The sequence below is a fragment of the Saccopteryx bilineata genome, chromosome 4, assembly GCF_036850765.1.
Source record: "Saccopteryx bilineata isolate mSacBil1 chromosome 4, mSacBil1_pri_phased_curated, whole genome shotgun sequence".
Lineage (NCBI taxonomy): Eukaryota > Metazoa > Chordata > Mammalia > Chiroptera > Emballonuridae > Saccopteryx > Saccopteryx bilineata.
Window position 1 is genome coordinate 147,363,902 of NC_089493.1, and position 27,734 is coordinate 147,391,635.

At 40.5% G+C, this 27,734-nt stretch overlaps 1 protein-coding gene across 1 annotated transcript in view; it reads left to right on the forward strand.

The window, feature by feature from the left end:
* Positions 1-27,734, forward strand: part of LAMB4 (laminin subunit beta 4) — a 124,476-nt gene that overhangs the window by 61,245 nt on the left and 35,497 nt on the right. Inside the window, 13 exon segments of the mRNA XM_066276741.1 lie at positions 4,000-4,192; positions 13,832-13,930; positions 13,933-13,968; positions 15,672-15,701; positions 15,704-15,727; positions 15,730-15,788; positions 15,790-15,917; positions 16,719-16,876; positions 22,416-22,572; positions 22,574-22,996; positions 23,551-23,668; positions 25,786-25,840; positions 25,843-25,891. Coding sequence (XP_066132838.1) covers positions 4,000-4,192; positions 13,832-13,930; positions 13,933-13,968; positions 15,672-15,701; positions 15,704-15,727; positions 15,730-15,788; positions 15,790-15,917; positions 16,719-16,876; positions 22,416-22,572; positions 22,574-22,996; positions 23,551-23,668; positions 25,786-25,840; positions 25,843-25,891 — 1,529 coding nt within the window.

Sequence of the window (27,734 nt, forward strand, 5' to 3'; positions counted from 1 at the left end):
TCTCTCTGTCTCTGTGACAAAAAAAAAAAAAAGATAGCCATTAAAGGAGGTATGTTAAAATCATATTTAACATGTTTTTATTTTATTTTATTTTATTTTTTGTATTTTTCTGAAGCTGGAAACGGGGAGAGACAGACAGACTCCCGCATGTGCCTGACCGGGATCCACCCGGCACACCTACCAGGGGCAATGCTCTGCCCACCAGGGGGTGATGCTCTGCCCCTCCCGAGCGCTGCTCTGCCGCGAGTGACCAGAGCCACTCTAGCGCCTGGGGCAGAGGCCAAGGAGCCATCCCCAGCGCCCGGGCCATTTTTGCTTTAATGGAGCCTTGGCTGTGGGAGGGGAAGAGAGAGACAGAGAGGAAGGGGGGGGTGGAGAAGCAAATGGGCGCTTCTCCTATGTGCCCTGGCCAAGAATCTAACCCGGGTCCCCCGCACGCCAGGCCGACGCTCTACCGCTGAGCCAACCGGCCAGGGCAACATGTTTTTAAAACACAGGGTAAAGCTTCCAACTCATACTTATAAATAGGTATTTCTTCTTCATGAATTTTCAGTGGGACATTCACAGCCTACTGTAGAAGACATGGAATGAGTTTTCTTTTTGTGAGAATGTATAGCATTTTTGATCCTATCCTCTAAATGCTTGTAACACACCTCACCCAATTGTAGTGACAACCAAAACTACCTTTTGGAATTTCCAAAATGCCCCCTAAGGTTCTCCGATATTGAGCCCCACAAAACTGAGAGGAATGAATGAACGAATGAGTGAATGATAAAGTTTAGATTTTATCCTGAGGCAATGGGAAGCCACTGAAAGATTTTAAGATGGGCGTTACCTGAACAAGTGGCCTTTTAAAGGATCACTATGACTATTCAGTAGAATATTGATGGAGAAGGTAGAGTGAAAGATGAGACATTTATTTATTGGGCTGCCACTGTAGTAATCTGTTGGCCCTTAATCTGTCATTAAGGAAATGACAAGGAAACAAATACATCCTAGACACATTCAAGAGGTCAGCCTGACCTGGCTCGTGGTGTATGGTGATGTGGGGTGGGTGTGGAGTACAGAGGACAAAGAGGCAGAGATGACCTTCTTCAGGTTTCTGCACTGAACAGGCTGGTGGATGGTGGTATTGTTTCCTGGCAGTAGGCACAGAAAGGAAGTCAGGTTTCAGGTGTGCTTGTTTGGTGGTACCTGTGGGACAACCAATAGGCTTGTCTGTGCAGATCTATGCAGAGTGAGAGCCCATGATTGAGATGTGGACAAGAGCCGTAAATTCCCGCATGGATGGTAACCAAAGACACAGCACTGTCAAGGTCACCCAGGAAATGGGTTTGGAGTAGGAATGGGGCCGGTGAGAGAACCCTGAGGACTCAAACATTTAGGGATATATGAAGGGAGAGATAGTGCATTGGCATGAAAAGTGAATGAGAGAGACAGTGGGAGTGGCGGAGAAACAAGTGTTCAAGAAATCTGGCTATCAGGGAGACAGACCAGGCATGACAGGAGAACCCAGCAAGGTCAAGAAGGTGATTGTACAGATGGAGAGACATGAGCACATCAAAGTGCCAGCTGAGAGAGAGAGATTAAAGAAAGACAGCATAATCCACAGAAAATTGTCCTGAGGGCAGAGGAACTAGCGGTGGGACATCCCTGCCATGGGGGGTCCTTCTTCCTTGGGAAGCACAAAGAATCAACAACAGTAGTAATCCCTGTGAGACAGGAGTTTGGGAGGCAGGGATTAGGAGGCTCCCGTGCCTTTGTTGGGTCTATTTTCTCTGTGAAATAAGAGAACAAGAAGCAACTGCACGTGCTGAGAGTACAGGGAAAATGAAGTTAGCAGCTTTAAGAGCAGAGACACTTTGATAGAGTCATCTAGTCCCTGACCAGAAAGCTCAGTTGGTTGAAGCATTGTCCAGAAACAACAAGGTTGAAGGTTCAGTCCACAGTCAGGACAGACACAGAAAGCAACCAATGAAAACACAAGTAAGTGGAACAACCAATGAATACTTCCCTTCCCCCTTTCCCTCTCTCCTTCTTCTGTCTCTCTACAAAAATCAATAAATTAAAAAAAAAAAATTAAGTGCTGGCCAGACAGCTCAGTTGATCAGAGCATAATCCAGAAGTGCAGATGTTGCCGGTTCAATTCCTCAGTCAGGGTACACAGAGTAATAGCTCGATGTTTCTGTCTCTCTGTCTCTCCCTGCCTCTCTCTTAAAGAAAAAAAAAAAGAAAAAAGAGCCTAACCAGGCTGTGGCTCAGGGTCTGGAATGCTGAGGAGTCAGATTCAAAACCCTAAATTCGCCAGCTTGAATATGGGCTCATCTAGTTTAAGTGCAGGCTCACTAGCTTGAGTGCAGAGGCGCCAGCTTCAGTGTGGGATTATAAACATGACCCCATGGTCTCTGGTTTAAAATCCAGTTGTCACTGGCTTGAGCCCAAGGTTGCTGGCTTGAGCAAGGGGTTGCTGGCTCAGCTGGAGCCCCCAGTTAAGGCACATATGAGAAAGCAATCAATGAACAACTAAGGTGCCACAACTATGAGTTGATGTTTCTCATCTCTCTCCCTTCCTGTCTGTCTGTCTCTCTCAAAAAAACAAACAAACAAACAAACAAATATATATTAAAAAGAAAAAGAAAATAGTCATCTAGGGATCTAGGGTTAAGTTTACCCTTTGGTGTGTCAAAGGACAAATAGAGGAAGACTGGAGAAGGTTGAAGGTATAGGACCGTGGAAGTAGTTGCAGTATGGACAAAGCAAAGAGATCAAAGGAGAGTTGTCTGTGCCACCAGGTTCACTCTCCTAGTACAACCTGCTGAATTAAAACTTATTGACAAAGCTGTTTTTCTGTCATTTGAAATAACCAAATTAGTGTGATTAACCTGCTGTACCAACACTTCCCTACCATATTATTGAAGCTATAAACTTTCCAAATAGTATTAGGCTATAACTTAGTTAAAATCTTCTCAAAAAAATATAACCATAAAGCTTTTCTTCACAGAAATGTTAAACTATAGATTATTTCTCCTTGAGAATAAATGCATGATGCATTTGTTCCCATAATAGCTGTATGATCTAAGCTGGCAATTCCCAAGATGCATCTGTGACTTACTGATTTTATTTGAATATAGGACCAAATGGTTCAATGAGTCTGAAAACACTGAGTTTAAAGAGTATCTTTCTTGCAGGACTTCTCAGAGTCTTTGGTATATTAATCTAAGTCTGTGAATCTCCAAGTGGCAGAAAGCCACTTCCATATGTAATTGAAAAAGACAAAACTTTAAAAAAAAATTGTGGAATTAAAGTTCCACAGTAACACTATGGAATACCCTAAGCCAGGGGTCCCCAAACTACGGCCCGCAGGCCGCATGCGGCCCCCTGAGGCCATTTATCCGGCCGCCCGCCGCACTTCCGGAAGGGGCACCTCTTTCATTGGTGGTCAGTGAGAGGAGCATAGTTTCCATTGAAATACTGGTCAGTTTGTTGATTTAAATTTACTTGTTCTTTATTTTAAATATTGTATTTGTTACCGTTTTGTTTTTTTACTTTAAAATAAGATATGTGCAGTGTGCATAGGGATTTGTTCATAGTTTTTTTTTTATAGTCCGGCCCTCCAACGGTCTGAGGGACAGTGAACTGGCCCCCTGTGTAAAAAGTTTGGGGACCCCTTCCCTAAGCCATAATTTCTTATTACAAGTAGCCTAGTTAAACATCTTTCAAGTCTAAGACAAATTTATTAGCAAATTAAAATATAGTAATAAGGGCAATAAAAAGATATGGGCTCTTTTGTTTTCTTTACCGTTAGTCAATAAATAAAAATATTTAGCTGAAGACTTCTTAAATCAGTTGAAAATCTTAAAATATTTAGTCATAAGCAATTTAAAGAATTGAATTGAGTCTCTTCAACCATTATTCTCAATACAGATCTGTTTTTTTATAACTGGAATCAGAACAGCAGACAGTTGTGAACATGTCTTCTTTTCTCATTATTTTTAAAAGGTTGGTCTTCTTCCCCAAATCAGTGCATTGGAGGCTTTCTGCAGCAAGCCAGATTTAGATGAATATCAACTGTACACCTGTGTTGAAATTGCCTTGGAAATGAGAGCTCAGGTGCTCCCTGGAGCATGTGAAAGGCTTGTAGCCAGCATGTCTGCCAGGCTGCACAACGGGACAGTGGCTGAGTATCCATTGAGTCAGCTCTACATAGCACTGCTGCCTGTAAAAACACTTTTTGAATCATGAGTGAATCTATCTAATTTATTTTAGCATCTAGTTCAAACAACCAATCACTTGCCCAATGATTAGATACACAGAGCAGTCTGTTGGAATCATACTGTGCAGTACAGGAACCTCCTAGAAAGAGGAGCCTTGGAGTAGCATTAAGATGATAGATAGCTGGAGCAATAGTCCTAAAATATTTATTTAGAATCTGGGGAATTTAGTTCTGAAATGAACTCTAAACAATTTCTTTCATCCCCAAACCTTCATTTAATAAATGAGACAATTAGGGTCCAAAACTATTAGTTAGCTTGCCCGTGTCACTAAACTGTAGAACAGGGTCCTTACCCACAGTTTTGAAATTTTGGGCTGGATAATACTTTGTTGTGAGGGTGGGGTGGGGTCTGCCCTGTGCATTATAAGGTATTTATCAACATCCCTGCCTTCTACCCACCTGATACTAGTAGCAGCCTTGTCCCAGTTGTGACATCCAAAAATATCTCCAAACTGTGTCATAAGTCCCCTGGGGGCAAACTTCCCCCCAGTTAAGACCTACTGCTATAGACTGACAGCTACAGTGAGAGCCTGGGCTTTCAGGGTCCAAGCAAATGTTTTTCCATTACACTGAAGGACTATGGCTTCAGGGTATCCAGTCTCATGAAAAATATGGAATAAGAAAAATTAAAAGTATAGTCCAGCACCAAAATAGATCATCAGGAATTGAAGTAACATTAATATCAATAATAATAATTACATTGAAACAACTAATTATTAAAATAATTTAAGCCTTCAATGAACTTAAGTAATGTTTATTGTTACATTTATTAAATGTTTATTGAGCACTTACTACATGCCAAATACTATTCTAAGTATTCCACAGGCATTATGACCTTTAATCCTCATAATCCCATGAGGCAGGTCCTATATTATCACCCTTTCACAGAGAAGAGATAATTATCCCCTCTAGTTTTTTTCTTTTTAATAATTTTATTTTTTTAATGGAGCAACATCAATAAATCAGGATACATATATTCAAAGATAACATGTTCAGGTTATCTTGTCTTTCAATTATGTTGCATACTCATTACCCAAAGTCAGATTGTCCTCAGTCATCTTCTATCTAGTTTTCTTTGTGCCCCTCCCCCTCCCCCTTTCCCTCTCCCTTTCTCCCCTCCCCCCGTAACCACCACACTCCTATCAATGTCTCTTAGTTTCACTTTTATGTCCCACCTACGTATGGAATAATGCAGTTCCTGGTTTTTTCTGATTTACTTATTTCACTCTGTATAATGTTATCAAGATCCATCCATGTTGTTGTAAATGATCCGATGTCATCATTTCTTATGGCTGAGTAGTATTCCATCGTGTATATGTGCCACATCTTCTTTATCCAGTCATCTATTGACGGGCTTTTTGGTTGTTTCCATGTCCTGGCCACTGTGAACAATGCTGCAATGAACATGGGGCTGCATGTGTCTTTACATATCAATGTTTCTGAGTTTTTGGGGTATATACCCAGTAGAGGGATTGCTGGGTCATAAGGTAGTTCTATTTTCAGTTTTTTGAGGAACCACCATACTTTCTTCCATAATGGTTGTACTACTTTACATTCCCACCAACAGTGTATGAGGGTTCCTTTTTCTCCACAGCCTCTCCAACATTTGCTATTACCTGTCTTGTTAATAATAGCTAATCTAACAGGTGTGAGGTGGTATCTCATTGCAGTTTTGATTTCCATTTCTCTAATAACTAAAGAAGATGAGCATCTTTTCATATATCTGTTGGCCATTTGTACTTCTTCCTGGGAGAAGTGTCTGTTCATGTCCTCTTCCCATTTTTTTATTGGGTTGTTTGTTTGTTTGTTGTTGAGTTTTATGAGTTCTTTGTATATTCTGGATATTAAGCCCTTATCAGAGCTGTTGTTTGAAAATATCATTTCCCACTTAGTTGGCTGTCTGTTTATTTTGTTGTCAGTTTCTCTTGCTGAGCAAAAACTTCTTAGTCTGATGTAGTCCCATTGATTAATTTTTGCCTTCACTTCTCTTGCCTTTGGAGTCAAATTCATAAAATGCTCTTTAAAACCCAGGTCCATGAGTTGAGTACCTATGTCTTCTTCTATGTACTTAATTGTTTCAGGTCTTATGTTTAGATCTTTGAACCATTTTGAGTTAATTTTAGTACAGGGGGACAAACTGTAGTCCAGTTTCATTCTTTTGCATGTGGCTTTCCAGTTTTCCCAGCACCATTTATTGAAGAGGCTTTCTTTTCTCCATTGTGTGTTGTTGGCCCCTTTATCAAAAATTATTTGACTATATATATGTGGTTTTATTTCTGGACTTTCTATTCTGTTCCATTGGTCTGAGTGTCTATTTTTCTGCCAATACCATGCTGTTTTGATTGTCGTGGCCCTATAATATAGTTTGAAGTCAGGTATTGTAATGCCCCCAGCTTCATTCTTTTTCTTTAGGATTGCTTTGGCTATTCGGGGTTTTTTATAGTTCCATATAAATCTGATGATTTTTTGCTCTATTTCTTTAAAAAATGTCATTGGAATTTGAATGGGAATTGTATTAAATTTGTATATTGCTTTGGGTAATATGGCCATCTTGATTATATTTATTCTTCCTAACCAAGAACAAGGAATATTCTTCCATCTCATTATATCTTTTTCGATTTCTCTTAACAATGGTTTATAGTTTTCAGTATATAAGTCCTTTACATTCTTTGTTATGTTTATTCCTAAGTATTTTATTTTTATGTTGCAATTGTGAAGAGGATTATTCTTTTGAGTTCGTTCTCAGTTGTTTCATTGCTGGCATATAGAAAGGCTATTGACTTCTGTATGTTAATTTTGTATACTGTGACCTTACTGTATTGGCTTATTGTTTCTAGTAGTCTTTTTGTGGATTCTTTGGGGTTTTCGATGTATAGGATCATATCATCTGCAAAAAGTGATACCTTTACTTTTTCTTTTCTGATATGGATGCCTTTTATTTCTTTGTCTTGTCTGATTGCTCTGGCTAGAACCTCTAGTACCACATTAAATAAGAGTGGAGAGAGTGGACAACCCTGTCTTGTTCCTGATTTAAGGGGGAAAGCCTTTAGTTTAGTGCCATTTAATATGATGTTGGCTGATGGTTTATCATATATGGCCTTTATCATGTTGAGATATTTTCCTTCTATACCCATTTTGTTGAGAGTCTTAAACATAAAATTGTGTTGTATTTTATCGAAAGACTTTTCTGCGTCTATTGATAAGATCATGTGGTTTTTGTTCTTTATTTTGTTGATATGGTGTATTACATTAACCGTTTTACGTATGTTGAACCATCCTTGAGATTCTAGGATGAATCCCACTTGCTCATGATGTATTATTTTTTTTAATATGTTGTTGTATTCGATTTGCTAGTATTTTGTTTAGTATTTTAGCATCTGTATTCATTAGAGATATTGGTCTGTAGTTTTCTTTTTTTGTGCCATCCTTGCCTGGTTTTGGTATGAAGGTTATGTTGGCCTCATAAAATGTGTTTGTAAGTATTGCTTCTTCTTCAATTTTTTTGAAGACTTTGAGTAGAATAGGAACCAAGTCTTCTTTGAATGTTTGATAAAATTCGCTGGTATAGTCGTCTGGGCCTGGACTTTTATTTTTGGGGAGGTTTTTTAATAGTTTTTTCTATTTCTTCTCTACTAATAGGTCTGTTTAGGCTTTCTGCTTCTTCTTGACTCAGTCTAAGAAGGTTATATTGTTCTAGGAATTTATCCATTTCTTATAGGTTGTTGAATTTAGTGGCATAAAGTTTTTCATAGTATTCTATAATAATTCTTTGTATATCTACGGTGTCCGTGGTGATTTCTCCTCCTTCATTTTGGATTTTGTTTATATGAGTTCTTTCTCTTTTTTCCTTGGTAAGTCTTGCCAAGGGTTTGTCAATTTTGTTGATCTTTTCAAAGAACCAGCTCTTTGTTCTATTAATTTTTTTCTATAGATTTACTGTTCTCTATTTCATTTATTTTTGCTCTGATTTTTATTATCTCCTTTCTTTGGCTGGTTTTGGGTTGTCTTTGTTCTTCTTTTTCTAGTTCCTTAAGGTGTGAAGTTAAGTGGTTCACTTGGGCTCTCTCTTATTTGTTCATATATGCCTGAAGTGATATGAACTTCCCTCTTATCACTGCTTTTGCTGCATCCCATAGATTCTGATATGTCGTATTGTCATTTTCATTAGTCTGTATATATCTTTTGATCTCTGCACTTATTTCTTCTTTGACCCATTCATTTTTTTAAAAGTATGTTGTTTAGTTTCCACGTTTTTGTGGGGTTTTTTTCCTCTTTTTTGTAGTTGAATTCTAGTTTCAAGGCTTTATGATCAGAAAATATGCTTGGTACAACTTCAATTTTTCTGAATTTGCTGATGTTGTTTTTGTGGCCCAACATATGGTCAATTCTTGAGAATGATCCATGTACACTGGAGAAAAATGTATACTCAGTCACTTTGGGATGAAATGTCCTGTAGATGTCTATCATATCCAGTTGCTCTAGTGCAGGGGTCTCAAACTCGTGGCCCGCGGGCCGCATGCGGTCCACCGAACAATTTTGTGTGGCCCGCAGACTAATCCACGAAATTCAAAATATTTTGGATAAAATTAAGTAAGCCCGTGGATTAGTCTGCGGGCTGCACAAAATTGTTCGGCGGGCCGCATGCAACCCGCGGGCTGCGAGTTTGAGACCCCTGCTCTAGTGTTTTGTTTAAGACCACTATATCTTTGTTGATTCTCTGTTTGGATGACTGATCTAGAGCCATCAGCGGTGTATTGAGGTCTCCAAGTATGATTGTATTTTTGTCAGTTTTTGTTTTAAGGTCAATAAGTAGCTGTCTTATATATTTTGGTGCTCCTTGGTTTGGTGCATATATATTAAGAATTGTTATGTCTTCTTGATTCAGTGTCCCCTTAGCCATTATGAAATGGCCATTTTTGTCTCTGAGTACTTTTGCTGTCTTGTAGTCAGCATTATCAGATATGAGTATTGCTACGCCTGCTTTTTTTTGGATGTTATTTGCTTGGAGTATTGTTTTCCAGCCTTTCACTTTGAATTTGTTTTTATCCTTGTTACTTAAATGAGTTTCCTGTAGGCAGCATACAGTTGGATTTTTTTAATCCAATCTGCTACTCTGTGCCTTTGTATTGGTGAGTTTAATCCGTTTACATTTAGTGTAATTATTGACACTTGTGAGTTTCCTATTGCCATTTTATAGATTGCTTTCTGTTAGTTTTGTGTCTTGTTTGATCCTTCTCTTTCGTTTTTCTATCTTTTGTTTTTATTTGGTTGTATTCCATACATCTTTCCACTGTTGCTATCTTTTTTATCTCATGTGCTTCTGTGGTGGTTTTTTCAATGGTGGTTACCTTTGAGTAATGAAAAGGGTTCCTATCCTGTTCATTGTAGCACACTATTTTGTGAGTACTTTTGCACTCCATCGTCCTTTGCTACTGTTAATCTCCATCCTCTCCCTCCCTTTCTTTTTGTTGTTGTCACAGTTTAAATTTGGTTTTATTGTGTTCTTTTTGCAGTTTTTACTTGTGGCTCTGTTTTTTTTTTTTTGTTCTTTGTATCTGATTGGAGAACCCCCTTTAGTAATTCCTGGAGTGGGGGTTTTCTGATGATAAATTCCCTCATTTTTTCTGTATCTGTGAATGTTTTTATTTATCCTTCATATTTGAAGGATAGCTTTGATGGGTATAGTATTCATGGCTGAAAGTTCCTCTCTTTCAGGACTTGAAATATTGGGGTCCACTCTCTTCTAGCTTGTAGAGTTTCTGCTGAGAAATCTGATGATAATCTAATGGGCCTTCCTTTATATGTTGTATTCTTCTTTTCCCTGGCTGCCTTCAGAATTTTTTCTTTGCTGTTGGTTTGTGCCATTTTCATTATGATGTGCCTTGGAGTAGGTTTGTTGGGGTTAAGAAAACTCGAAGTTCTGTTTGCTTCTTGAATTTGAGGCTTTAGTTTTTTCCACAGGCTTGGAAAGTTCTCATCTATTATTTGTTTGAGTATGTTCTCCATTCCATTTTCTCTCTCTTCTCCCTCTGATATACCTATTATTCTTATGTTATTCTTTTTGATGGAGTCAGATAATTCTTGTAGGGCTATCTCATTTTTTTTTAATTTTTGAGTCTCCTTCTTCTTCTCTCTGTTGTGCCTCAAGTTGCTTGTCTTCTATTTCACTAATCCTCTCTTCTATCTGGCCTGTTCTATTAGCTAAGCTTGTTACCTCGTTTTTCAGCTCGTGAATTGAGTTTTTCATCTCTGTTTGATTTGTTTTTATAGTTTTAATTTCCTTGGAAATATATTCTTTGTGTTCATTGAGTTGTTTTCTGAGCTCCCTAAATTGCCTTTCTGTGTTTTCTTGTATATCTCTGAGTATTTTTAGGATTTCTATCTTGAATTCTCTGTCATTTAGCTCCAAGGTTTCCAATATATTAAATTTTTTCTCCATAGATTTTTTCTCATCTATCTGTGTTACCTCTCTTTCTTTTGTATCCATGATATTTGATTTTCTCTTCCTTAATGGCATCTGAGGGTGGTTTTGTTGATAGTATTAATGAGATTTAATAAAGAATAAAAAGTTAAAAAAATAAAAAATAATAAAAGTTTTTTTTATAAAAAATTAATAATGAAATAAAGAAAAATAAAATAAAATAAAAATTAAAAAAAGGAAATTATTCCCCCCTCCTTTTTTTTTTTTTAAATCTTTTCAATCTTTTTTTTTTTTTTTTAATTTTTTTTTTATTCATTTTTAGAGAGGAGAGAGAGAGAGACAGAGAGAGAGGAGAGAGAGACAGGGGGGAGAAGCTCGAAGCATCAACTCCCAATGTGCCTTGACCAGGCAAGCCCAGGGTTTCAAACCGGCAACCTCAGCATTTCCAGGTCGACGCTTTATCCACTGCGCCACCACAGGTCAGGCCCCCCCTCCTTTTTTCCTCTTCTCTCCTCTCTCCTCTTTCTTGAGAAAATCTTGTGGTGAACTGTGAATGATATTGTATTAAATAGAACAAACAATGTCTGTAATGGAGGGCCTGAATTGGGGAAAAGTAATGAAGGGGCAAAAGAAGATAAAAAAAGGAAAAGAAAAGAAAAAAAAGGGGGGGATGGACCCACAAAAAGCAAATAAGGAAAAAATTTGCATCAAGAATAAAATGATTTGTGTTTAGGTGTTGGTTGACTAAGAGTTATGATGAGAGGAATAAGAGGGAAACAGGAAAATGGGGGGACAAATTAAAAAATTACTATTGTATTTAGTGGAAACAAGAGCTAGATAAAATGGAGAGCTAGGGATGGGAGCACTGCTAGTGAGTTAAAAAGGTGAAGTTAAACCCCCCCAAAATGCCACAAACATAAGTTTGAGTCCCAGATAAGATAATTTGTTCGTTATTGAGGTTTGAATGAGAGGAGATGTAAAGGAGAAAGGAAGAAACTAATATAGAGGAGAAAAGATAGAGAGAGGGAGATAAAAAAGAGGGAACCACTAAAAGAAGAAAAAAGAAAAAAGAGGAGAGAGAGAGAGAGAGAGAGAGAGTTAAGGGTTTTGGAGTGCAACCCTCATAGAGAGGAAGGAAGAGGAAAGAAAAGATAATGGGAGATGTAACACTTATGGGTAGTGTAGTTCAAGGAGAGGAGAGAGTAAGACCGGCAGAGAGTTAAATGACCAAATTGGAGGAGGAAAAAAAAATATATATATATATATATCAAGAATGAAGTTAAGAGAAACGAACAAATATAATAAAATGGGATAGGTTATAAAGTCTGCGGATTATTCTTGATTTTGAGAGGTTATCTTCTTGCTTTTTCTTTTCTCTCCCTCTTCCTGGTCGATGACTCTGTACCCCGTGTTCTGCCCCTTTGGCAGGCTCAGGTAGAGGTTTGCAGTTGATAAGTCTCTATGGTGATGTCATTTATTATGCTTTAGTCACGTTGGCAGTCGAGGCTCATTAGCATTTATAGGCTCTGCCAGTGAGAGAGTCCGTGTTTCTGGAGCCTCTCTCCTAGTCTTTCCTTCCTCAATTAGTAGCCTGATAATCCAGCTATGGGGCTGCTGCTGCCTCTGCCTGGATAGTAAGAGGCTCAAAGAGCTGGCAACTCCCCACTCTATTCCCACTCAGCACAGGGCTCTGGGTAAGGCTCAGTCAGTCAGAGCTGCTAGCATAATCAGCCGGGGCTTCCTCTGGCTCAAAGACCTCAAAGACCTCTGGCTTTGTCACTCTGTCCGGTAACATGGGCGGGTACCCACTCCCGGCGCACTTGGGGGAAACTCTTGGTCACTATGCATGCACAGACCAGGATGTCAGGCCGGAAGTCTCGCCCTCTGAGTGAAACCCCCTGCCCACACTGAAAAGTTCCAGCATTGGAATTGGCTGTCGCTCCGTCCCCGTGTGCGTCCTGCTGGGCAGCCTGAAATTCTGCTTTCAGCCCACTCAAAGGCCCCTGACTCTGCCCCTCTGTGGGATAATACGGGCTCCCACTCTTGAGGTGCTGGGAGGAGTCTCTTGTCCACTCTCCGTGCGCGCCAACCAGGATATCAGACCAGTCGCCTCACCCTCTGAGTGAAACCCCTCCTATACAGACAAGTTCCAGCATTGGAATTAGTTCTTGCTTCCTTCCCGTGCGGGGCTCCCTCAGGGCGCTGGGGCGGCCCGAGATTCCACTTTTGGCCCACACAAAGGCCCCTGACTCTGCCCCTCTGTGGGATAACACGGGCGGGCACTGCTGAGGCACTAGGAGGAATCTCTCGCTCACTATCTGCACGCGCAGACCAGGATATCAGACCAGAGGCCTCACCCTCTGAGTGAAACCCCTCCCGCACAGAAAAGTTCCAGCGTTGGAATTAGTTCTTGCTCCCTCCCCATGCGCGGCTCCCCCAGGGTGCTGGGGCAGCCCGGAGGCTTTCGGCCCACACAAAGGCCTCTGACTCTGCCTTTCTGTGGGACCACACGGGCGCACACTCCCGGGGTTTTGGAAGGAATCTCTCGCCCACTATCTGCGCGCGCCGACCAGGAGATCGGGTAAAATGGCTGCCCTGCTTGTCTTTCTTTGTCTGGGTTTGGCGTGAGTGTTAGCTGTATTGCCCGGGTTGTCACAGGAACAATTTTTCCTTGGCTTGGATCTCCATGCCACAGCCTGGTTCAGCCATTTGTGCCACGGCCTGGATCTATTCACCCCCTTAGCCCGCCTTAGTTTCTATATTCTCAGTTCCCAGTGAAAGCTGCCCTGTTTAGGTTAGTGAGGAAGGCGGAGCATTTCTTACTCCCTATTTCCTTCAGGGTTTGGTTATATATTTAGCCAATTTTTCGCTTGATCATACCTTTGGGTGTATTGCGAAACATCTGGAGGCTCCAAGGATAGGTTTTTCTGTTTCTGGTTGAAGATCTTGTTGAGTTTTGGGGGAGATTTATCGGTATCGCTTCCTACCGCGCCATTACTCTGATGTCATCCTCCAAGATTTCCTTCTAGTTTTTAAGGACTAGAAAGGTTCCAAATGAAAGCGAGGTGCACTAAACAGTATGAGGTGCTTCTCTGTCACTTCCTTCACCTCTAATTTACTTCTTTCATTCCCTGCAGCCTGCAAATGTCACCCCAAGGCTTTGGTGGGGACCAGCTGCAGCCGCTTTGGAGGCCAGTGCCAGTGTAAGCCTCATGTGGCTGGATGCTGCTGTGACAGATCTCAGCAGGAAGCTACAGTTTGGGGCACCACGGCTGTCAGTGGACGTAACAAAAACCAGTTAAGGGAAACACTCTTGTCCACAGCCTTGCAGTTTCCTAGGCAGGAAAAACTGCTGTGGGGAGTCTAAAAGGGGAGAGGATTGAGAATTTGACTACTTTATTCAGACTGTGCAGATAAAACATACTGACACCTTTTCTGCCGTACCTCATGCATCCATTCACTGGACACTGACTGTGCAGAGCTGTGCTGGGAAGCGTGGTGATAAAACCATGGTCCATGCTTCTGGGAGCTTGCAGCCTGTATTGAGTAGCTGGTGGTCCAAGTAGGACATAGAACACCATGATGGGAAATCAGCGGTGTGATCCAGCACATGAGCCCAGTGTCTGGGAAGGCTGAAACAGTAACATTGGTTGGTTGAGAAAGAGGACAACACTGGGACCAGGATATTACACTTCTTGATGCTGGGGTCACAAACAGTCTTTGAACTTATTTTAAAAGCTGCCCATTAATAAGGGTTTAGATAAGGTTTCATCCACAGTTGTAAATTCAGTTAGCATGGCCATCATGTTCAGGGTCTATAGTTCTGTTCACAATGTAAACCATTCGTGAAAACACTGTTTCTCGCAGAAACCTGCCTTGGGAACCATGAAAACCACCAGATCCATAAATCTCCTTTCAGGCAGGAAAATATATCTTTTCAGTCCTGATTCAGAGAGAACACATCTTCCTGGTCACTGCTTGTCTAGCAAAGAGCCCATCAAACAGCTTAGATCCATCATCACTATTTTTTTTCCTTTCCTTTAAAAAAATATAAAGTACTGGAAATACACAAAGGAATATACACAAAGGAGCAAACCTTTATTCCATGTAGCACCTGTCAAACAAGCAGGTATCACATTCTTTTTTCTTTGTATAGGGAAGATCAGCACAAAGGATTCAATAATTTAGGAGAAAAGGATTGAGCCTCTACTGTCTTGTCTAGGAGAAAGAAAATCTGACCATTTGGCGGGGGGAGGGGGGTGTCTTATATTTTTTAGTCTTAAAGTTTGGCTTTCATGATACATGAAAGTTCAAGTCATTAAAAACATGGTACTGGCCATGGCCGGTTGGGTCAGTGGTAGAGCGTTGGCCTGGCGTGCAGGAGTCCCAGGTTCGATTTCCGGCCAGGGCACACAGGAGAAGTGCCCATCTGCTTCTCCACCCCTCCCCCTCTCCTTCCTTTCTGTCTCTCTCTTCCCTTCCCGCAGCCAGGGCTCCATTAGAACAAAGTTGGCCTGGGTGCTGGGGGTGGCTCTATGGCCTCTGCCTCGGGTGCTAGAATGGCTCTGGTTGCAACAGATCAATGCCCCAGATGGGCAGAGCATCCCCCCCGGTGGGCATGCCAGGTGGATCCCGGTCGGGCGCATGTGGGAGTCTGTCTGACTGCCTCCCCATTTCCAACTTCAGAAAAATACAAAAAATACCCAAAACACGGTACTTGTTCAGTTCCTCTGTATAAACAATGTTTACCAAACACGGTTGTTCACAACCTGCTGTTTATTGAGTGAAGCTGTGAATTGTTCTTGACCATTCACCTGGTACTCCACAGTAGGCCCTGCCCAGGTGTGGCAGCAACTCACCTTGTTCACCTTGGGTAGGAGAGGGCGGGAAGTTAGGGATGGCAAGGTTAGAACTGTACATCTTTCACCAGCACAGCACTTGTCCTCACCCCAACATGCCTCTCTCTGCTTTATCTAGCATGTCACTGCCACCCTCAAGGTTCAAAGGGCATGTGTGTGACCAAATAACAGGACAGCGCCCTGCCAGCAGTTGGTGGCTGGCCACCATTGTGACCGATGCCTGCAGGGCTATTTTGGGGTTTCCCAACTGCCACCCTTGCCTTTGTAATGGGATTGCAGAGCTTTGTGATTCAGAAACAGGATTTTGCTTCAGTTGTGGTAGGTTTATAACTGGAAGAAACTGTGAAAGATATGAAATTCATATGTACTTTTATTTTTAATTTTTTTGTGTGTGTTTTTCCGAAGTGAGAAGTGGGGGGCAGAAGACTCCCTCAAGCGGCCGACCGGGATCCACCCAGCATGCCCACCAGGGGATGATGCTTGGCCCATCTTGGGCATTGCTCCTCTGCAACCATTCTAGCGCCTGAGGCAGAGGCCATGGAACCATCCTCAGCGCCCGGGCCAACTTTGCTCCAATGGAGCCTTAGCTGCGGGAGGGGAAGAGAGAGACAGAGAAGAAGGAGAGGGGGAGGGGTGGAGAAGCAGATGGGCGCTTCTCCTGTGTGCCCTGGTCAGGAATGGAACCCCAGACTCCCACATGTCAAGCTGATTCGCTTCCGCTGAACCAACTGGCCAGGGCCTAATTTTTTTGTTTTATTTTGTTTTGTTTTAATCTCACAATGCTCTCCAAAAGACGACTGCATAGACATGCAGCAGTTTTAAGTATGGAATGACTGCTCTGGGTGGGAAGGTAGAGGGTCATGCTATCACCCTTCAAATCTTGTTACTGATTTAACAGACACTGTTAAATCAATAACAGGCATTTGCGTGGCACTTTGCTTTTTATATTCCTAAAATAAAACATGTAAACTAACTGCTATTATATTGAGTTTAATGATTATATCATGGGACTTTCAATAGCAAAAATCCTTGTGCAGAGCAAATAATCGTCTCCTAAACTATTGAGTTTTCAGAGTTGCATGGCCCTAATGCATAGCAAATTCACACTGGCTAATATGTAAGCTTTTCCTGGAACATTTTTGGTAAAAAGAAATTGCCTTGACAGATGCATCGACAGTTACTATGGAAATCTTTCTTCAGGACAGCCTTGCCATCCTTGGTCATGTCCTGATGTTCCCTCAAGCAATCAGTATTTTGCCCATTCCTGTTATCAGAGTCCTTGGAACTCAGATTTACTGTGCAATTGTCATCAAGGTTATGCAAGTGAACAATGTACTATATGATGGTTGTCTTCCTTCTGGTTCACACTGCTGTGTGAAAAATAACCACATATTAATAGTTTATCTGCCTTAGCCAAGTGGGTGTTGCAGAAAATAAATTAATGATAAGAAGATAAAACTTGGTAAATTGCTGCTTTACAAATAAAGAATTTCAACAATTCAAAACCAATGACAATTTAAAATCTATCCTACTGAGCTATAATTTTTAATACTATTCTGGAAAACTAACTGACCCAATGGGTTTAAACCAAAATAATCTCTTTATAATAAGATCATCATATGTTAAGATATATATGTGATTAAGTAAGTATGTTAATATATTACATATAACATAAGCAATTAAAAAGTAAAAAAATTTAACAAGTCAAATATTTTATTTGTATAATCCTAAGCAATCAATTTGACTGGTATGTGACAGACACAACTAAGTTTTTCAGAAGTCTGGAAGCATTGATTTGGGCATTGAATAGAAACCATATAAGTTAATTCAATATTTGTGTCTGTTGTTCAATGAAAAATTTTATTTTGCATAGTTTTAGCATGAGTGTAAATATCTAATATAAACAAGGGAAAAAGTTTATCAAGTACACTTGATTTAATCACACTTAAAAAATATGGTACTCTTATTTTCTTCTGTGATAATTACCATCATGATAATGAATTACATTGTTAATTTTTTTATTATTTGTTACCTCTAAGGTTACACATGTCTCTAGTTAAGTCTCACCTCTTCCCTTAAAGTCTCTTCTCCATGTATACTTTGGCTTGGTTGGTTGGTTTTTTAAGAACCGAGACCATGATTGGCTACCAGAGCATTTCTAAATGGGATGAACCAAAATGTAGCTAGTGGACCATAGTTTGGGCACCTAAACAAGTGCTGTTACCTTGGGGTTGGCAGGGTAAAGAGTATAGGAGGGAAGGGAGATTTCTTCCTGCAGTGTTAACTAAGAGCACCCTCGGGCTCAGACATCAAGGGAACCTCTCTTACCCATCTTCACTTCTGGACATGTCTCTCAGGCTGCTGCTCTGTGACCTCGAGGATGGGGAGGGCTGGGCCTAGGGAGGGGAGGAACTGAAAGAAGCTTTGGGTCCTGGGGATCACTACAGTGGCCCTGGTTCTATAAGAATCCAGTCCTGGGCCCACAACTCTAGGTTCTTAAGAATGATTAGCATCCATTCTTCACCAAGGACTTTAAAGCTCTGAATAATCACTTCATTCTCTAGATCAGTGTTTCCTAACGTGGGGCCCACACCTCACGGGGGGCAATTCGATAGTTAAGGGGGGCAATTTGAAAATGGACTCGACACAACTTTAACTCTTTCGCCCCGGGCCATTTAAATGCAATGCTAGATATCGGTGCCAAATTTAACAAAAAATGCAATTCTTAAATAATTGAGGTAAATAATTATTAAGTATAATTTCGTTTGACGAGACCAAAATATCAACTGGGTGATTGGCGTCGTCAAGTAAACTCCGTCTTGGGTTCACCGCGGATCGTGCCGTCTGCCGCGGGGAACCCCGGACGTTTTAAAAACTCGCTAAACAACGCAGTTATTCTCACCTAATTGGCCCATCGCAACTTCTGTAGTGTTTCACATCATTCAGTTGGTGTTAATTTGAAATAAGTGTCAGTCAAAACTGTTGTAAAAGCTCGTTGATTTAATAAATATACATATATATATTTGCATAGATATAATTGGTAAGTATTTGATTTTATTTTTATCAATATTAAACTCTTTATTAAGTACTTCTTGCATCGGGGCTAGAAAGTAATAATATTTTATAAATATTATTGGGGTTATAATAGTGCATGCACGACAATTTTAATTTTAGAAGCATAACTTTCCAGAAAATTTTGTCAAGTGGAAAAAATATAGATACCTTTTGATTTGCGGTGGTAGTGTAGTCAATGTGTTATATACATTTAAATAAATATGAATTTTTAGTATACGTTTACTCTATGTCACATTGAATATATTTTAACACATATTTTTTTATGAAGATAGTAGCATTTTCTTTTTTTTAAAATTTTTTTAAATAAATTTTTATTAATGGTAATGGGATGACATTAATAAATCAGGGTACATATATTCAAAGAAAACATGTCTAGGTTATTTTGTCATTAAATTATGTTGCATACCCCTCGCCCAAAGTCAGATTGTCCTCCGCCACCCTCTATCTAGTTCTCTGTGCCCCTCCCCCTCCCCCTAACTCTCTCCCTCCCTCCCTCCCATGTCCTCCCTCCCCCCACCCCTGGTAACCACCACACTTTTGTCCATGTCTCTTAGTCTCGTTTTTATGTTCCACCAATGTATGGAATCATGTAGTTCTTGGTTTTTTCTGATTTACTTATTTCACTCCTTATAATGTTATCAAGATCCCACCATTTTGCTGTAAATGATCTGATGTCATCATTTCTTATGGCAGAGTAGTATTCCATAGTGTATATGTGCCACATCTTCTTTATCCAGTCTTCTATTGAAGGGCTTTTTGGTTGTTTCCATGTCTTGGCCACTGTGAACAGTGCTGCAATGAACATGGGGCTACATGTGTCTTCACGTATCAATGTTTCTGAGGTTTTGGGGTATATACCCAGTAGAGGGATTGCTGGGTCATAAGGTAGTTCTATTTTCAGTTTTTTGAGGAACCACCATACTTTCCTCCATAATGGTTGTACTACTTTACAGTCCCACCAACAGTGAATGAGGGTTCCTTTTTCTCCACAGCCTCTCCAACATTTGCTATTACCCATCTTGTTGATAATAGCTAATCTAACAGGGGTGAGGTGGTATCTCATTGTAGTTTTGATTTGCATTTCTCTGATAACTAATGAAGCTGAGCATCTTTTCATATATCTTAACACATATTTTAATATTAGTTTTTAATTGATCTTATTTTTATTATAGCCCATAGTAAAATGAGTGGTGCAAGTAAGAAAAAAACTCGTCAATATTCGGAGGAATATTTAAAATTTGGGATCATACCCGCTGTTCACGATGAGCGGATTCCTTTTTGTCTTTTATGCCAGCAATGCTTGACCAACGAATCAATGAAACGAGGTCCTCTTGAGGCGCATTTGAAGGCAAAACATAGTGCTCATATTAATTCAGATTTGAGTTACTTTAAAACTTTAAAGAAAAATTTTGAAAAAAGAACAACATTAAAGTCTCTATTTACTGCTCATACTTCAACTAATAATCATGTTCTTGAGGCTAGTTATCAAATTTCTTTATTCATCACTAAAACTGGAGAAAATCACACTATAGGAGAGAATTTAATAAAACTGTCAATATCAGCATTTCTTAAAACGGTTCTTGAAAAAGATGACAAAGATGTAAAAGCTATGCCACTCAGTAACAATTCTGTTAGCAGAAGAATAGACGAAATGAGTGAGGATATTGAAAAACAACTTATTGAAAAGCTGAAAACAAGAAAATTCTCCTTGCAAATGGATGAATCAACTTTGAGAGACAGTGAGGCAATATTGATAACTTACGAAAGATATATTGATAAAGGGCCTGACCAGGCGGTGGCGCAGTGGATGGAGCGTCAGACTGGGATGCAGAGGACCCGGGTTCGAGACCCCGAGCTCACTGGCTTGAAAGTGGGCTCATCTGGTTTGAGCAAAAAAGCCCGCCAGCTTGAACCCAAGGTCGCTGGCTCCAGGAAGGGGTCGCTCGGTCTGCTGAAGGCCCACGGTCAAGGCGCATGTGAGAGGGCAATCAATGAACAACTAGGGTGTTGCAATGCGCAATGAAAAACTAATGATTGATGCCTCTCATCTCTCTCCATTCCTGTCTGTCTGTCCCTCTCTCTGACTCACTGTCTAAAAAAAAATAAAAGAGAAAAAAAAAAGATATATTGATAAAGGACATTTTGCTGAAGAAATGTTGTTCTGTAAAAGATTAGAAAGCACCACTACCTCCAAAGATATATATAATAAGCTAAAAAACTACTTAGATGTCAATGATATACCAATGAAAAATATAACATCTTGTGCTGAAGATGGTGCTCCCAATATGATGGGCAAGAAAAATGGCTGCTTAAAATTGATGAAAGATGCGAATCCAGAAATGATTCTTGTGCATTTTGTTATTCATAGGGAAAACTTGGTAGCTAAAAACATCTCGCCTGTTCTGAATGAAGTATTACATACAGTAATAAAGTGTGTTAATGCTATTAAAGCTAGTGCCAAATGTGAGCGTCTTTTCAAGCTATTTTGTGAAGAACAAAATGAAGACTATGTGAGACTTTTACTTCATACTGAAGTAAGATGGCTATCTAAAGGAAACTGTTTGAAAAGATTTATGGAACTGTTTGATACTCTTAGTGATTTTTTAAGCAACAAACCTGAAATGAAGTATCTGTTAACAATAGATGGTAAAGCATTTGTGAGTTATTTAGCCGATATCTTTGAAAAACTAAATATATTAAATAAGCAACTTCAAGGAACAAATAAAACTCTTGTCGATGCAAAAGCAAAGATATTTGGTTTTATTACCAATATTGAGTTATGTCAGAAACATATTAACAACAAAAACTTTAAACAGTTTCATTGGCTCCAAAAATGTGAAGTAACTGATACCGCTTTACTTGTTATTGTCAATCATTTAAATATTCTATTGGCTGATTTAAAAGAAAGATTTTCCAATTTAAAACAAATTGATTTCCCAACATGGATGATGCAGCCAATGTTAGTGGATTTGTCTGATATATCAAATATGCAGTATCAAGAAGAACTCGCAGAACTGCAAAATGATGAGTCAGTTAAAGCTTTATTTGATATCAAAGGAGCGATGGCATGGCTTTGTGAGGAAACAGAAATCAAATACCCAAATTCAACCAAATGTGCAAAAAAACTATTGCTACCGTTTCCATCTTCATTTTTAGCTGAATGTGGATTTAGTGCTGTAAATGATTTACTGGTAAAAAAAAGAAATCGGCTGGATATAACACAACGTAGAGACTTGAGACTAAAGCTAACCAAATTGGAACCTAATATAAAATCTCTGTGCAGCAAGCATCAAGTGCAAGGATCACACTAAATTAAAATAATAAATTAATATAGAAAAATCTGTATTAAAATTATTTGGAATTTAAATTTCTGTTTTTCATTATATGTTTTGAAATTTAACTTACTGTGTTTTGTTAACAATTTCACAGTGATTTCTTCCTAGAACCTATCATTTATGTTTATTAAGTGAACAAATCAATTTTTTAATGTTAAAAATTATGTATGTTACATGGGGGGGACATAAAAATTTTAGAAAGGTTAAGGTGGGGCATGGCACAAAAAAGGTTGGGAAACACTGCTCTAGATGAATAATAAATTAAAGGGAATGTTTTGTTTTAAATTAGAACACTTTTTCTTATTCCTCCTCAATGTGTGACCTCTCATTACCCCTAGAAGAGCCCAGTTATTCTCTATCTATTCCAGTCTGCACCCCCCCTCCTCCAACATACACACACACAGACACACACACACCTCATCTCATTTCCTTTTCCTCTCCTCATCTTTCAGGTAAGCACTGTGAAGAATGTTCTGCTGGTTTCTATGGAAATCCAGGAATTTCTGGAGTGCCTTGCCAGCCATGTGCCTGCAACAACAACACCGATGTGACTGACCCAGAGTCCTGCAGCCGAGTCACAGGGGACTGCCTGAAGTGTCTGCACAACACTCGGGCCCAGCTGCCAGCTCTGCACACCCGGTCACTTTGGGTCGGCCCTCAATCAAAGTAAGTGTGCAGGGCTCCCAAGGGACTCACGGCCACCAAGTGGCAGCTCTCCCGTGCATCTTCAGTCAGGCCAGCTGGGTCAGTGCCCACTGAGTGCCGAGCTGGGGACTGAACTCATCATCAGGAAGGGCTGCGGCTGCAGCATGCTCACTGGTGTTATTGGTTTGCCCTTGCCAGCTGTTGCCTTCAGCTCCTGCTTAGTGGGTTTTGAGCATTGTTTGGCAGAATATGGTCCAAGGTGCACTGTGCCAGTCACTGGGGCGCAGCTGGGGTATTCACATGTGGACTCCTGGGCTGTCCCTCAGATCCACAGCATTGACTCTTTGGGAGTGAGGCCCAGGGGTCTGCACTGTGACATGCTCATCAAGTGACTTTAATGTGTAAGTACAAGAATCCTGATACAGAAGAGAACACAGATCTAATTCAGGATAAAGAAAGAGGAGAAATAAACTGTTCTTTTTTAGGAGAGATCTTAACTCTTTCAGATCACCCATGTCAATTTAGGAAACCATTTGTTTTCAGATCTTTTACATAATGGAACTTTGGTGAATGGTGTGAGAGAAAAAGTGAGAAAGTGGGGTCTTTCTAATTGTGAGCTCACGGAACATAATAGGCACAACCGTATGAAACTGCTGTTTGGGGAGCTCAACAGCAGTTGAATGGATTCGACTTCTTAAGAATCTTTGATAAAGTTTGTACTATTGTAAGGTGTTATGTCCTTGAGCTCTTTGGAGAAATGATACATACAGGTCTAAAAAACTGTTTGCAGAGATTGTTGAAAGCCAGACTTATCACTGAATTTACCTCCTGTAATCTCAGGATGCTCCTATCATCTTCCGGCGTGAATACCACTGCTTGTTCCCCTGGTCAGGGAGCTTGCCTCTGTGACCCTGACACTGGCACATGCCCTTGTCTGCCCAGTGTCACAGGTCAGACCTGTGACCATTGTGCTGATGGATACTGGAACCTGGTCCCCGGCAGAGGATGTCAGCCCTGTGACTATGACCCCTGGAACTCTCGTGGTACCCACTGTGACCAGGCAAAATACTTTAAAGTTACTAAGCTCATCTTTAGTATTTCCTGCCCTTTTCTAGAATCACCTATTTCTTCAATGAGTGCTGGTTCATTTTGTTGGATAATTACAGTATTAGCAACCAAGATCCAGGCACCAGGTGGCTGTGCCTGTTCTATGTGCTCCCCTCCACTCTTCACACCTGCAGCACCAAGCACAAGACGAACTGGTAGACCTCCACATGACTGCTCAGCTTCCTAAGTCAGGAGGAACTCCTCATGTTCATTACATAACTCCCTGGCATGCTTCTTAGGCCTTTTGGGAAGCGTATTGGTAATAGCACTCAACAAGGAGCACAGTTCCATCACGGAGACCGAGGAAGCCTGTGATGCTGAAGACCAGATGGCATTGGTTTGACCAGGGAGCCCTCAGAACAAGAAGATGTGGGTTGTCTGGTCCATAGGGAATGCAGAGGGGAATTGGGAAATACTTTCACTGGAGTACAGAGGAGGCATGTGAACATTTAGATTCTCAGCTGTTCAAACAACAGTGATAAATGTCTCTATCTCAGCTAGTAGGTGGGCCCCAGGGTAATCTTACAGAGACACTAAACATTCCGTCCAAAATTTTCATCAAGAGCTTAAGATGGAGTTAGAAAAAAATGTTTATCAGATTTGCAGATATTGCAAAGTTGTGATAAAGACAGAACAAGAGTCAAGATACCCTAATAGGCTGCCTTGTCTGGAAATAAGATGAGATGTTAATAGATACAAGTCAAATATTGCAGTTGTGTTTTTAAAATTTGCATAACTACAGGGTGGGAGTAATAACTTGGCAACAGCTCATGTGAAAAACATCTGAGGGTTTTCCCTGTGTGCTGCACGCGAGCCAGCTGTGCGGAGGGGCTGTTTGGGCGGGAGCAGGGAGAGCGCCAGCCCCAGCTTCAGGACAGTCATTGTCCCAATGTCCTCTGGACTAGCCAGACAGCTCTGTGAACATTGTCATTTCTGAGTACCACATTATAGACACTATATTAACAAACTAACTTGTGTCTGAAAGAAGACAACCAGGATAGTGGATAGAACCATACTACTTACTCTGTGAGGAAGGCTTGAAGGAATTAAGGGTGGTCAGCCCGAAGAACAGCAGCAAACACAAGTTGAGAATGACTGTCTGCAGGTGGGAAAAGGACTGTCAGAGGAAAGAGGGAGTCTGCCTGTCTTGTGTAGCCCATAAGAGAGGCTCAGAATGATGGGAACAAATTACAAGGAGCAGATTCTGCATCAGTGAAATAAAGCATTGCCCAACAACTAAGGACAACCCTCGGGAGCAACAAGCTCCCCATAACTCTCTGTATTTGAGCAGAAGCTAGTGGTTGCCCCAAAGATGGGTAGAAACATAATAGCTCCAGTCCCTTCTCCAATCTGGCACTTATTCACTAGGAGCACAGTGGTAGAGTGCTGGCTGTTTAAGCCGGTTTAGTCAAGTATAACCTAGGACCGGACAGCTGCAATAGTGATTTGCTTCTGAATTTTTCTCTCGTTAATTTTGCAACCTCCTCAGTTTTCAAAAAAGCTGGTAAAGAATCCAGTTGGGAAAGTAGAGAAAAGTTCAGCCTGTTCCCCAAAACACAGTTAAATAACTGTCATTAAATGACCAACCCTCAAGTGCAAAAAATGTTTTGTTGAGCAAAACACACTGGCCCAACTAGGAGAAACTCGATCAGACATTCCATCGTGGAAACATTATTTGCCGAATGAATTGATGAATGTCAGTCCAGGTCTTTCCTCCCTGTGTTTTGGGAGAACTCCCTTAACTGAAGAGGAAAAGAATAAGAATGTGGCCCGTCGCCCATGACTTGTTTTGTTTTCATTTACATCTGTGTATGTTTCCCAGTTGGAGGCCACCTGGCCTTGAACAGCTGGAAACAGGCGGTATAGTTGAGAGCCCTAAGCCAAAACTCATGAACTCCTGATCCTGGGTACTGTCGGGTGGCTGCTGGCCATGGGAATCACCCTTCCCCTGCCTTCGCACAGCTGTATGTTCTAAATCATTGGGAGAGAGAACTGTTTTGTATTAAAACGTATAATTTTTTTTTAGATCAGAAAGCTGATCTAATTCCTTACCCCTGCATGTTTCCACAGGTTACGGGCCAATGTCCGTGTAGACTGGGCTGTGGTGGGAAGCGCTGCACTGAGTGCGGGAGGGTTATTATGGAGCTCCACTGGGGTCCTGTGCTCGAGAGTATTGGTGTCTCGAACCACATGGGTACAGCCAGCCTGGCCCTAACACAAGTGTGCTAGGAGCCAACCAATGTCAAACTCCTGTATTTGGTAGAACACTCACAAAGTTTAATCCTAGTTTTGAAAATAACAGTTTTTGTAGCCCTATAAAATACTTTTTTCTCCTGTATTAAAACTTTGGGCTGTATTAAATGTTAGCCTATATTCAAACTTGTAGTCTATTTTAACATTCCTCAAAGTTATTAAAATGGAACAAACCTCTGAGATCATGACTTGTAGCCAGTTTCCTGCTATTCAGAAACATCTTGACAAAAACAGCTGCTCTGGATTGAGATACAGGCTGAGAGGGGATCACAGGAAACCGCTTCAGCACGGTCCTGCGCCAGGTCTATCCCATACCCACATATTCGTTTACTTTATCGCACTCACAGAGTACCCCGGATACTCTAGGGCAGTGGTTCTCAACTTTTTGAAGTCAGGGCGCATTTAAAATCCTACAAATAATTGTAGGCGCACTATATACAAATTTCTGAGAAATATGTTATAATAATTAAGTCAAATATTAAAGAAAAAATATATAAAGTCCAAGTGTGCTTTAATGGTAATTAAGTGAAATAAATAATGACAAATTTAAATTTATTCTGACATTAAAAAACATTTTTGTTACATTTTTTGAGTTATGCTTTTTAGAATTTGTAAAAAAGAGGTTAAAAAAAAGACAAAAAAGTTATCTTTTTATATATATAAATACATTCTTAGTAAGATTTAGTAAATTTGGCAGGTCCTGGCACGAATGTGTTAAATTTTTTCATTCTTATGTTTATAAGAAACATGAGCCTGATGTGTCCTAGTAATTTCTTCAATGTTTGGGTATATATTTGAAAAGCAAACTCTCATTTCCTCATCAATACATTGAAGACTTCCTCACTTTTTACTCTTAATTGTGTTGAGGGTAGAAAATCCTAATTCACATAAATAGGATGTTGAAAATTGTAGTAAAATGTTCAAAGCTTTTCCAGATATTGCCACATATTCTTCTTTTATGGAAATTCAAAAGACTTCAAGAGACAATCCCTTATGTTTAATCATCAATCCAAAACCCCCACCATACATATCATCTTAGCTTTACACCAAACAAAGGATAGAAGAAACTTGCCTCCAGTCTTTCCAGGGAACTTGGGGGGTCGTGTAAACAATCCAGCACCACAGTTTAACAGCCTTTTGCAACCTAATCAGGCAAGTGAGGTGGGGGGTTGGGCAGACTTTCAGCTTACAGCCAATTCCCCACACCTCTATCCCCCAAAAATCTAAACTCCAAAAACCCTGTTGGTTTTTTTGGTCCCTAACAGGCACATATTTCTCTGGAATACCATAGGGCTCACCTGGAAATCTTCTAGGGCATACCAGTGTGCCCTGGCGCACACTTTGAGAACCACTGCTCTAGGTAGAGAACAAACAAGACAGTACCCTAACGTCAGGGCCTCTGTGTCCAAGTGCCTCCCAGGCCACGTCTCAGCACTCGCTGAAGGACTTAGAGTCGTGCTACCCAGTGGAATTTTCTGCACCACCCAGGGCACGGCCACACCCACATTTAGCTGTGGAGCATTTGCAGCATGGCTGGTGCAAATGAGAAAAAGAATGGTTTGTTCTATTTAATTTGGTTAAATCTAAACAGCCACATGTGGTCATTAGCTACCATATTAGACAGTACAGAATTGAAACCTGGGTGAAGTTCTAGGAGAAGGGATGTTTGAATCTCTATTTAGGGTCAGCTACTGAAAGAAGTCATGTGAAGGAATGACAAGTATGATGGGGGTTGTCACCGTGGTCACCTCTGCATACACTGTAAC